Raw genomic sequence first — 12950 nt, forward strand, 5'->3', positions numbered from 1 at the left:
AGTGGTGGCACGGTTGTGTTAGTCCCCATTTTTAGAATCCCAAGGACTCCAAGGGGAATGTTTGCAGATTTACTGCAAGTAGTAATTCCGTGCATTACATCTGATTCATTTTGGTGGCAAGGTGCATGATGTAGCTACAGCTTTTTGCTGCAGGTATATCCTACGCCTTGCCGCAAAACTCGTAGTCTTGTGGTGCGGTAACGTGGCAATAAAGTGGTGCCACCTTTACAGCCCATTTTTGCCATACCATCATACTCGTAATGAGGCCCAATGTCCCTTTACTATTTTCATTGTCCCTTTACTATTACTATGTTGGCCATCTTGTTTGTAGTTTTTCTTAGGGAAACTGGGAATGCACAATATGCAAGGAGCCCATTTCCCTAAATAAAATGTGGGGCAAAGGTTAGGCTCCTCATAAAAAACACAACAGTGAAATGTGGTAAATTGGCCCATGGGGCCAGATGTATCAGATTTGTAAAAGCATAGTAAGATACCAATGTGACCGTGTTCTAAATATTAATGAAAATGTGAGGAATGTTAGCACGTTTACAAATATTCTAATGTGTATCGTAACACATTGAATACATTAGTGAAATATCCTTATTTGAACGTAAATGATAACTATATTAATATGTTAGAGAAAAAATCAAAAAGGTTGCAATAATCTTCCAACCATTATATGACATACAGTAAAAGTACCGTGAGGAGACTTGAAAGATCTTACTGAACTCGATCATTCTGTCCTGGTTCTACTTGGCTAGTATGCATGCATGCCACTATTTTTTTTTTTTTTTTTTTTTTTTTTATTGACATTAGTTTTGTAAAAAAAAAAAAAACTTTTCTGTCATACTTTCCAATGTTTACATAATGTAATCCTTACAAATGAAGTGACAGATTCAAAGTAAGATGAAGGTTCAAAGTAAGATGATAGGAACGAGAGGAGGGGTGTAAACAGACAGACACACGAGAATATACTGATTTCAGCTCTTAATGACTTATAACACGTCAAGGTTAGGAATAATTGAATCCATAAAGTTGATGGTGGCACAGGTTAGTTGGGTGTTTGTCCCTGAAATTAAATAACTCCACCAAGCCTGCATATTTCCGTTTTTTGGTGCAAAACGTTCCAAATGCAAGGAGCGTTGAGCAGCGATTGCTGGGCACCCCGTTATCAAATGTATGCTCGTTTCCACATCTTTCATACAGAACTGGCAGATATTACTCGGTGTAGACGGATCTTTCCTTTGCATCAGCACCTCACGAGTTTTATAGAGATTTAAACGTAATCTTAGAAATTGATTTCTATGGTATCTAGAGGTGAATTTCTCAAGATATCTTGGCAGATCTCCGAGCTTCTTTGATGAGACTCCCAGATCTAGTGATGAAGTAAGAGCATTTCGTTTATTCATGTTTGTTATCCAATTCCATTGATGACATTTTTTTTTCGCTATCTGCGGAGTCGACAACAACAATTCTATGTTGATGTTAGCGTCGAGTAGGATTGACTTCAGTTTTGCTTCCCATTTGTTTAATAGGGCTGCTGATGGATCGTTTGACTGTTCAGATAGGATCTCATATGCTTTTTCTGGTGCTGATAGACGCATTTTTTGCAGTGCTGAGAGCGACTTCCAGACCACTAAATTATATAGCGAATCGAGGCCCAATTCATATCTGATTGCAACCATTGAGAGACATCGGGGTAATTTCAAAACTTTTCGCCAAAAGAACCCCTCGATTTGAGTCCAAAATTCCGCTTTTATGTTCCATCCTGCCTCGCTTCCAAATGTTACTGCCGGAGATACCTTTTGCATGTAGAAGATTATTAATGGATGCAGAGTAAATTTTCCATACTTAGCATGCAGTTTTGATCCTTGTTGAGAGAGAATCTTAATTCGGGATAGAACATCAAGGGTCCAACTCTGTTCGCTGATAGAGGTGTTGAACAGCACTCCAAGGTAACGAATTGCAGCGGTTTTTTCTAGCGCTTCATTATTAACTTTCCAGGTGAAGACTGGCTTCTTGGCCAGCATATTTTGGCCGAAGACAATAATTTTTGATTTCATAGTATTTATTGCCAGATGATTTTGATTTACATAGACTTGTAAGGATGTCAGAAGTCTTTGTAGGCCAATTTCGGTGGAATCAAGTAAGACTATGTCGTCGGCATAGAATAACCAGCTAAGCTGTTTGCCATTCGCCTTCGGTGGAAACGACCTTGTTTCGGACAAAGCTGCTGGAAGATCTGAGATGAACAATTTGAATAGTAATGCGGCTAACGGGCAGCCCTGTTTCACACCATTTGTTGTTACAATTTCGTCCGTTAAGTCTCCCTCTGCATTTGTGCGCACACGGATGGTAGTGTTCGAATGAAGTGCCAATAAGGGCGACAGTAGTTGTGGTGGGCAGCCCCAGGCCTTGAGTGTTGACCATAACAGTTTACGATTAATGGTGTCGAAGGCCTGTTTGAGGTCAACAAATGCAAGAAACAACCTTTTCTTGCGGTTCAGGGCGTCCAACTTTACCAGATTGAGAAGCAGTAGGTTTAATTCCACTCCCACTCCTTTTGTGAAGCCAGTTTGCCTTTCATCGATCAGATTTGCTTCGTCAGCCCATCTAGCGAGTTTTTTTTGTAAGAATGTGGCAAATATTTTGCCCATAGTATCAAGCAACGAGATAGGACGGTAGTTTGCTGGATCTTCGCGGTTGCCTTTTTTGAACACTGGGACAATTACTGCTGAGGTCCATGAGGCCGGAAGAGTTTGTGTTGCTGCTATTCGATCGAATAGTGTTTTAATGAAAGTTGCCCATTGTTTGCTATTAGCTTTTAGCATTAGGTTTGATATGCCGTCTGGGCCCGCCGCCCTTGAATTCTTGAGCTTTCTAATATCGATTTCGATATCTTCTTCAGATTCAGTTGTATGCCAAGTGCGGCTTTCCGACAGCGATGGTCCAATTTCCACAGCGTCCAAAGATGTAAATACAGACGTGTAGTGTTTTACCCATCTGGATGCAGACACACCATTGGATAATGCAAACGTCTGTCTTAAATGGCCGTTGTTAATTAGTTCCCATATGTTTTTGCTATCTTTTTGTGTTATTACACGCAGCATTTGTTCTGCTTGATCTTGGTCACGAATGCAGTTAAATGATTTTAGCCAGTTTCGATAACGTGATCGTCTCTTCGCAATTTGTTCTTGTGCATTTCCATCTGCTAGTTTCTTCAACCGCCGAATGTCCTTTTTTAGCGACTTCTTGGCTTCAGATAGTTCTTTGCTGAAAGAATGTTTATTTTTTGTCACTTTGATGTTGTGCCTATTTGAACATGAAGAAAATTGCAACAGCAACGGCACGTAGTTATTCGCGTTGCCCTGCTTATTATCGTGACAAAAGTCAGCGGTCAGGATGTCAATCTGACGGCTGTTTATCTTTAGTCGGTTTTGCGCAGTATTTGTAGTTAGGGATGTTTTGTATCTTGGCTGGGTAGTTTTGTTTTTCAGCTCCCAAAATACCCTCAAGACATCATGATCGCTCTTGTCCGATTTTATTATGGTCAGCATGGAAATATGTTGGTGTAGACTATCAGACACCCAGATATAGTCTAAGGTTTTTCTTAGTTGACCCCTATGCCAGGTGTCGGCTGCTGGAATGTCGCCTGTGGTACAGCCGTTCAGCATTGTGCAATGTCGCAACCTTAATTCATATTCCCATTTATGACCGCGATCGGCAGGGTCAGAAAGATTTTTGGACTGATTCCGAGAGATGTGTGTTTTGTCTTGGTTGAACCAAGGAAAGTTAAGGTCTCTGCAGATCAGGACGAAAGGGTCGTCGAACTGCACAAAACTGGCATCAATTTGCGCCATGATTGATGCTAAGTACTCAAGTTCTGAAATCATTGCGGGATTCCAGTAAGTGTTTATTATCAGAAGATGTTTTTTCTTTTTAAAGTGGGCTTCACATGTTGATTCTAGGGTTATGGCTTGCACGAACAAGTTTGGGTTTGAACTGTTGATCACAGCCCACTCAAATGTGTTTTTTAATAGCGTGAGTAGCCCTGAAAATGGTCTGCCAAATTGATTTTTCCCTGCAGCATTTAGGGCCATGGAATATCCATCACAGACAGGTGAATCACGGAGCCAAGTTTCTTGCAGGCAAATTATTGGGCTTCTTAAATCTGCCGCTGGTCCGGGTTGAAACAAATGTGTGAATCCTCTTGTATTCCACGAGGTTAACAATGGGGTCATACAATTTGACCCGACGTTATCCTAATCGCGCTTGTTCCGGTTGTATATATTGGATGAGAGCGAAGGTTGTTCTCTGAGCTGTTCCCACAGATCGTCTCTTTTTGACCTATTGTGGCCGGTGGATTTGGAAGAATTTGAGTTGACAGTGTTGGATGAAGACTGCTCATTACATATCGTTAGATCGAATCCGTAAGATAGTAGGTCATCTTTGGCATCGAGCAGTGGTTTTGCTACGTGTCTGGATTTCATGTGAAGAATGACCCAGTCAGTTCTACGTTCTGATTTGTATTCTACGATCGCTATGTCGTCAGATGATATAATACGTAGAGCTGGGATATAGTGCAGCAGCTTCATTATATTGGCACGATTCAGATTTACATCGTTTTTTTCTTCAAGGATGTTTTCAAGTTCCAATTTCCACCATCGTGAATTAGATTGTCCAGTTACTCGATTATTTGAGTTGGTCTCGGGTTGACCGTTTTTCGTCGAGTGGGCTGCAGTTTGCTTCGGATTAAGCTTTGAAGCAGGGGACTCATCTGCTTTTGATGTTGATTTGTTTGAAGATTTCAGGTGCTGGGCCATCTTAGACGATGACGACGGTCTTTCTTTTTGTTTATCCTTAGGATTTGTGGATTCCTGAGGTTTGAACGAATGTTTAGATGAATTCCGCGCCGCTTGGATGCCATGCAAATCGCGCCATGGCCGCGGACATTCGTCAGCCGAGCTGACGACAGTTGCTGAACAATCTTCATCGTCAATTGAATAAGTAGAAAGGTCGCATAGATCGATTGAAGTGTTTGAAAACAATTCCTCGGAGAGGATAGACTCTTCACGTCTACGCTTAACGGCTGGAATTGGTAAGCAATCTAAATCATTGGTGGAGATACACTTATCTTGCGGTTTTTCCAATCTGGATTTCAGGGCACTTGTTTTGGAAGCAACAGGGCGTGGAGGGGTTTTCAGATTTCTTATAAATTTCTTTGCGCCGTTAAAACGTGACCTTTTCAGGAGAGGTTTGTTTGTGATAATATTCGTCTTTTTGCTAACGTTTTGTGTTCCTTTTTGAGTAGAGTTCTTTGCTTCCTTCACTTGTATTGATTTGGCAGGACCAGAGAAGATTCCAAACGAGACATTTTGAATTGCAACTACTCCTTTTGCAGTTTGAGGTCTTAGAGGTGTTGGATCATCCGCCTGATCGGCAACTGGTTTTAGAAGGTTGTCTGTGATCTTTCCGTTCGAGGGTGATGGTTCAGCAACTTCTTTTGTGGATTGTGATGACACCACTACTGAAATGTCGGCCACTACTGGAAGCTTGGTTGACGAATGCGATTTTATGTTCTTTATGTTATTCAATTCCGTAAGGTGCAATATTGAATCCTAGTTCAAGGTGGCGACCTCTGGTGACACGCTGGTAGTTGTCAAGTGAGGCCCAGGACAGCACCATGGGGCACCAGAGTTTGAAACTTTACCATTGTCTGATGTGTGCCTCATCCATTTTACTGCGTCCAGTAGCCCGTCCATTAAAGAGTCATTTTGACAGTGGTGACGTGCGGCGAGATCACTCAGCCGCTCTTGCCATCTTAACGTTTGTTCGGCCTCGTGAGTCAGTTGCGTCTGTAGGGCTTCGTTGACTGCTTCAAATTTATCCATCTTTATATTTATAATGAGCTCAGTCTGATCTTTAAAGGACTCGTGAAGGGATTCGTACATTTTTAAAAAGGGAAGAAGGGCTGTTGAGGAAGCTGCTAAAACATTGTTGTAAATCTGCATGGCAGCGGCAGAGGAGAGACTAGGTTTAGATTTGACTCTTGAATTTTCTTCAATGGAAGAGCGTGTGTTATTTAATGTCTCTGACTGCAAGTCGCTACTTGAAGATGAGTTTTCTGGTGCAGCACAGATGTTTTCGTTTGATAAAGGTACTGGGTTCGTGCGAGCCGATGGGGCTTTTGGTGTGCTGGCTTGTTTCTTTCCGGTGTGAGATACGTATGGCTTCGAACTCGGTGTTTGCAGCGTTGATACTGTAAGGTCGCACCCTGCTCTGTCAACGTAGAGCGTTGAGCGCGAGTTTGGTCTGTTTTTTGACAAAATGGAGAGGGTGTCATCTAGTTGCATCATGTTTCGTTGCATGTCATTTTTATTTATAATAATCTGCTGTTTTTTAAGTGTTTGCAACGAGGCTGATGGCTCTAGGTGACAGGTTGATATGCTCTGTGACCGGTGAACATTTGCAATTGGATGGTGCAAGGTACTCCTTTTCTCGTAATTATTTGGAGGCTGGGTAGCGTCTGGGTCAGTATACGTCGGAGTAGGAGTGGGTATGCACACCTGCCGCTTATCAACAACAGCATCCAATTCTTTTTCAGTTTCAACTCTGGTATTCGAAGAATTGTTTTGTCGCTCAGTGACCTCGTCACATTGGGAAGCTTCCATTAATTCAGCGTCAGTGAAGTCAAATGGTGAGAAAAATTCGTCAACAGCCTCGGCGGTTAGTAACGACTGCTCTGTAAGTGTTTTTGTCAGAGGAGGAGATACAGTCGATGGTAAGCGGGAAATAGGAGTTAAGTCTTTTAAGGAAAGTAAACGCATTTGAGGTTGGAATTCTGTGCTGTGAGTGACTTCTAAGTGGACTGAAAGTTTAGAGACTTCCGCTGGCTCTTCTTGATGGCCAATCAGGTCATTGTCTATTGTAGATGTCGCAACAGCGTCTAGTATTTCTCCTGACTTTACAGGTAACTTAGCGGAAATGTCAGATGGAATAACTTGTGTGCAAAGCAGCGAAAGATTCGTGTCCGCCAATCCGGACATGGCTGTCGTCACGGCTATTTGCTCGCGTACAGTTGGGGATAGTGGGATTAACTCGGTGCCAAAGATTGTAACTTCAGGAGTGTGGAGCGGTGCAAGATTGTTCATAGCAGCTAGTGGGGCTACTTGCGGATCGTTAAAGACAGTAGGTGAAAGCAAGCAACTTGGTTCGCTTACCTTTGTTTTCTTGAGTGTAGAGGACGAGCCGTCAGGCTTGAGGGCAGTCCAAGGATTTTGCATCCGGCGCTGCTGAATGGTCTTCCGCCTTAAGACGGGTCCACCATGACTTGATTGAGCAGTCATTTTCTGATCGGTGTAAAGCAAGCTAGCAGTGTTTCTGCGGGCCCCACTGCGCCAAACAGCCGCACAACAGCCGGCGCCCTTTACCCCGTCGGGCTTAACGCCGCAAGGGTGGGTTGTGCTCCTCTTTGAGCCGGCAGAAGAGACACGTGACCTGTCACATGAGCGCAAGGGCGCTCCGCCTCCTCCAGGAAGCGAGCGCGAGGTCTGGCGTGTAGAGGCTGCTATTACAACCAGCAGCGATGATCCGGTAGGCAGACAGCAGAGAGCAATGTCTGTGGAGGAGAAATGCGCCGCTCGGCCGGGTTGTGGTCCTCTTTGAGCCGGCAGAAGAGACACGTGACCTGTCACGTGAGCGCAAGGGCGCTCCGCCTCCTCCAGGAAGCGAGCGTGAGGTCTGGCGTGTAGAGGCTGGTATTACAACCAGCAGCGATGATCCGGTAGGCAGACAGCAGAGAGCAATGTCTGTGGAGGAAAAATGCCACTATAATGGTTAATTATAGGTGAAAAAGAGCAACGTGCACCCACAATCTATTTGATCTTTTATATATTAAAATATTTATTTTCATACGTCAAAAGCAGTAAAATCAACAAATGTAATACAGAAAAAAAAATAAACTGTACGATCGGTGCTGGCGAACAGTAGAACAATCAGGTTATAACAAGCCGGACAGATACAACACCAGGCCATTAGAGAGAAAAGAAAACAATATATATATATATATCTTAAAACGTACATTAGCAAGTACAGTATGATTGTAATTCAAGGGCAGCAGTGTAGGAACATTGCATGGAGGAGAGCATATCAGGAAGCACACCTTAAAAGTGGATCAGCCATACACATCTGGGAATTGACCCCAAATGTCTGTGAACCTATCCATGTCTCCAGATTGCTTGAAGATGGCCCTCTCATATGTGGACACAGTCAATAGCACCTCCACCCAATCATCAACACAGAAGGAAATCGATCATTTCCATGCCCTTAGGATCATCCTTTTTGCAAGCATGCCGCTACACAGCAGCCAGATTTTCTTGCAAAGCGGCACATCCTCTAATGAAGACACAGCCCCAAGAATCAAAAGTGAAGCTGTCCTTGGAATAGCAGAGTTCAGCACCAGGCTCAACCTCTTACAGACCCCTTCCCAAAAGTCTCTGGTCTTGCTGCAAAACCAAAGCAAACAGTATAATAAAAGGCCAGATGTATGTTTGTCCCCTAGAGGGAGCTGTTGCCTTAGGATATATAGAGACCATGCCAATTCGCATAGCTTTGCCTGTTGTCACTGCTAGAGGGAGCTGTAGGCTTAGGATATATAGTGGTCCTACTGTGTTAATGAAAACCTGCAACATTTGGCCCGTGTACAGGGGCTCTTACACTAGAAGAAATAATAATAAGGGAGTATGTCTTGTCCTGTCTGCCATCAAATATCCAATAAGGAAGGCTTGTTGTTCTTCCAACACTGCACAATGGATAGTTTTGCTGCATTTAGTAAGTTAGTCATGTGTTTTCCTTTGTTAGAATGTTCTTAGTAAATAGGTCCTGGACCAATCTTCCACTATGATGTCTGCAGAACTACATTGAAGTGGCAATATTCTCTTTAGCCATGTTTCTGCTGTGCAAAAACATTTTTTAACACCACAGGTGCAATGAATAGTGGGTGCTGCGAGGACGTACGCGTCATCGTCTCGGGCAATAGAATGGGCTTAGCCCAGGGTTAGGGACGGCCATGTCCTGGGCATTAATATGGGACTGCCTTCCCAGGCAGCTGGACCTTTGGACAGTTGCAAGAAATACTGATCATGGTTGCTCTCCTGTCACAGCATCTACAGCAATTCGTAGAATCTTTGTTGTAAATAACCATAACACATAGTCCGACTGGTGAAATATATAGCAGCGATAATCACTTTGAACATTTTTTCATTCATTGAAACACATTTTCATTACATTTTAGCCCATTTCCCTCTAGTGTGGGGTATCTAATTGTTTAGCTCATCCACCCACTTTCCCATGTGTGGCAGCTTAATGTTGGCATCATTCGAGTAAAGTGTCTTACCAATATGAGCTACCACGGGTTGTACTTGTTTCCATTACACTTACTCCTCCTACGCGGGTTTGTGCTCCCCTTTCCCTCATTTCTCTCTGTGAGATCCAATAACATGTTTGTAAATACCGATGCCAGCCCATTCATGCCTCACAAAGTCACTAGCCCCAGGTGGAAGATCCAATCTTTCAATCCCGTCATGCTCTCGTTTCAGGAGACAGGCTTGAACAACACATGTGGGAAAATTCTATTTTTTGCAGAATGGGCCTAAGAGGTGGTGCGCTTCAGTACATTTTATAATTTTGCACAATAGAGTCCCACTGAAATGCCACGGCCACAAAGACATTTAAATGTCCCCGTTGTGGTCTTGCAGATCATAGAAGCGACAATATTCGACAAAGGTTCCATCTGCAATCATCTCTGAATCAACCCAAAGATTCAATTCCCATCTTTTATGCAGTCATTCAGAAATCTCTCCCACTGTGCCTAGGCTACATAGCACCCACCTTGCGAACAGGATGAGGCCGTTGACAATTTGAGCATTACAAATGGGTGATAATGGTCACACTATTTATTACAGCACTTAGAAACTGGAAGAATTTGCTATGAAGCGCTATGTGAATCATCAGATAATAATTTATCTAGCTATGTCTGATAAAACCGATCTTGCACTATTTCTTTTATAAAAGATGTCTGCGGATCCATCTGGGTCTGTAGATGTATTGCTGGCAAATTCATTCATTGATACCTGAACCTCTTCCTCCAAAACAGGTTCCCCAAATTCATAATGTTAATGTATGGAATCTCCATTCAGTCTTGATATTGAGCTTGTACCTGTGGGTCTAGCTCAGGGGTCTGCAACCTTTGGCTCTCCAGATATGTTGCACTGCAACTACCATTATCCCTAGCCAGGGAAGTTAATGAATGGAATCGTGGGAGTCATAGTCCACACAATCCGGAGAGACGCAGCTTGCAGACCCCTGCTTTAGCCAGTCTTCTGAATCTAATGTAGGGTAAGATTTTATAACTGCCTTAGGATTTAGGTCTTGTGATCCATAAGGGGTATTACGAGACCTGAAGACCCAATAAAGGGACTGAGCAGAGCAAAGGCCTTTAGGGAGATGCGAGGGACCTTAACGCCCATTATGGCCCTTGCTGCAGCTCTATAAAACTGTGATAGCCCACCTTTGATATTAAAATGAACATCGGTAAGCATGGACCTATGGATAGCGTAGAATCCTGATTGGTTTGTGGAGAATTGGCTGCAGCCAGTACCGTAGGTGACAATATACAGGTTATAACGGCTCATATAATCCACAAATTGTCCATTCGGCACACACATTGGCCTTTCCAAGGGTTAGAATTGAATTTATATGCCAATAATCTATTTTGGCATACGATTTATTGACCATCTGAAAAAAGAAATGTTTGTTGGCCGCAGCGCATTTCCTTCTTTGTCACATAACCGTAATTGAAGATTCCTTATATCTACCCTAAATTGGTGAAATATTCAGGGTGTTCCAGATTTTTTTTCTGATGCTGGTCCAGCTGTCCTATTTGTGTTTCTGGCTCTTTATGAGCGGATAAATTGACTTTTTAAGTGTTTTATTGAGACTCCTTGCAGTGACCATAAAACCTTTTTTGCAGATACCAAAAGTTTCTTATGAAAATTCTTTAAATGTATTAATTGTGAAGTATTTGTTGGATAGCATCTTCAATTGTAGTGCAAGCTCATGGGTTGCACAGACATCACTTACCATCCAGACAAAGCAGCATGCTTGCCGAGGTATTGCAGAAATACCAACTTAGCCAGTGAATAGGGCGGAACCTACAGAAATAACAGTGCTGGTGTTTCTGTAAAAATAAAGTCTTCCTAATTCTAAATTGGGTCGAGAGAACTATCAAGGGTCAACCCAAGATGTTTTATCTTGGTAACTACTTGAGTGCAAAGGCCAACTTCATCTGGCCCAGGAAGAGGCTTGCCAGCCATGATGGATACTGCCTACCAAGATCTCCGTTTTGGTAGGTTTTAGCTTCAAGAGGTTAGAGTCCATCCAGAGCTGAATGTCTAAAAGACATTGCGTTACATGGCTTCATGGTGAAGGGGAACCTGCAAGTTTGATAATGAGTTGCTTGGCATCAGCATAGTTGAAGCACTGTACGTCATGACTTCTTTTTGTATTTACATATTTATTGAATTTTAAACATGATTATAATAAAAAAACTCAACTATTTCCGACTTTCCCATCCTCTGAACTACCTCTCGCTCATTTTCTTTCCTTGCAGGGGTAGAGAAGGCCAATCCATGGACTAGGCAGACAGAATACATTGGTGGTGATTTGGCACAGTATAAACGCCTAGTCACATAACGTAGAAAGAAAGAATGCCTTTCTCTTGTATAGTAGATTTGTGTGGCATGGTGTCTTCCTTCCCTAATAGAGAAAGGAGCTGTGGCATCAAAGTGTGGGTCTGAGTGGAATTCAGGCATGCCAGAGTGTGCATCCTTGTCAGTGGGTCAGTTGGAGTAAAACCTGGAAAGAGTAGCAGATGTTGGATGTTTGTCGTTCCATACACTTACTGCTGCTACTTACCTGTTGGAACAGACGAAATAAGTTGTTTCACTCCCTGTATCCAGAGTCATCTATTATCGTTACATGGTTGCAACAGGTTGCCTACCCTAGCCAGAAAACGGGCCACTGCACACATTTCCTGCTGGCTATGCAGACCCCAACTTCTTGGGCTTGATTACATGGCATTTGGAAAATGGACTTGTTGATGTTTAATGGGAAGCAGACATTCAAAACGTGTTCCAATTACATTTCAATACAGTCATTGCGACCACTGCACCATTGCATATGGTGCCGCACATACTAACCCTATTCTTTGCAGTAATGGAAGACTTAACTTATCGCTGCTGTTAATCACAAGGGATTCTCTGGGAACATGTGACAAATATAGACGATGTTTTAATGATACTTCTGGGATTCTCCCGCGTCAACACCTCCGCTTTACTAAGTGTCCATTACACATTTGATGATGATTTGAAACACGCCATGAATCCCCTTTCCTACACGTAATCTCATCATTCAAGTTAAACAGACAAGACCTTAACTGCTCGGAATGTGTGCCTTTGGTCTTGTCTGGTGAATGTACAATGTATTGTCTCTTCTTTTTACAGTCACTTTCCGGAGCTGGAACGAGAACGTTCATCAGAAGATTTCAGGTATTTCTTTTCTTCGGAAATATGATTTTATTGAGAAGCTCAAATAATATGGTTTTGATAGCCAAAAGTGTTGTCTCATATTTGTTATGTCCACGTTTATTTTTAATAAAATTCAGCGCACTCAACAGATACGGGAACACACATTATAGCACCAACAGAGTAGCCCAGGTAAGCCCAAAATTGGGTTACCTGCGCACATTTATATTTCCAGCAGTTACCACTTTATATGGCCCAATTGTCGGGTATCACTGCGATGCGCGCCATTTGAATTTACTGAATGCACTTCATGCATCCATGGGACGTGATCTAAGCTATGACCTTAGGGTTCACACAGATCTCTACAGT

At 42.7% G+C, this 12950-nt stretch overlaps 1 protein-coding gene across 3 annotated transcripts in view; it reads left to right on the forward strand.

The window, feature by feature from the left end:
* ATP8A2 (ATPase phospholipid transporting 8A2) overlaps nucleotides 1-12950 on the forward strand; it is a 3773191-nt gene that overhangs the window by 1389581 nt on the left and 2370660 nt on the right. For all 3 annotated transcript variants that reach the window (XR_011284127.1, XM_069639892.1, XM_069639893.1), the window contains exon 15: nucleotides 12561-12605. Coding sequence is in view for 2 of the 3 variants with exons in the window: in XM_069639892.1 (XP_069495993.1) it covers nucleotides 12561-12605 (45 nt within the window). In the remaining variant the exon portion in view is untranslated. The remainder of the gene's footprint in view (nucleotides 1-12560; nucleotides 12606-12950) is intronic.

This window comes from Ambystoma mexicanum, chromosome 7q (genome assembly GCF_040938575.1).
Source record: "Ambystoma mexicanum isolate Mex_15411 chromosome 7q, UKY_AmexF1_1, whole genome shotgun sequence".
Classification (NCBI taxonomy): Eukaryota; Metazoa; Chordata; class Amphibia; order Caudata; family Ambystomatidae; genus Ambystoma; species Ambystoma mexicanum.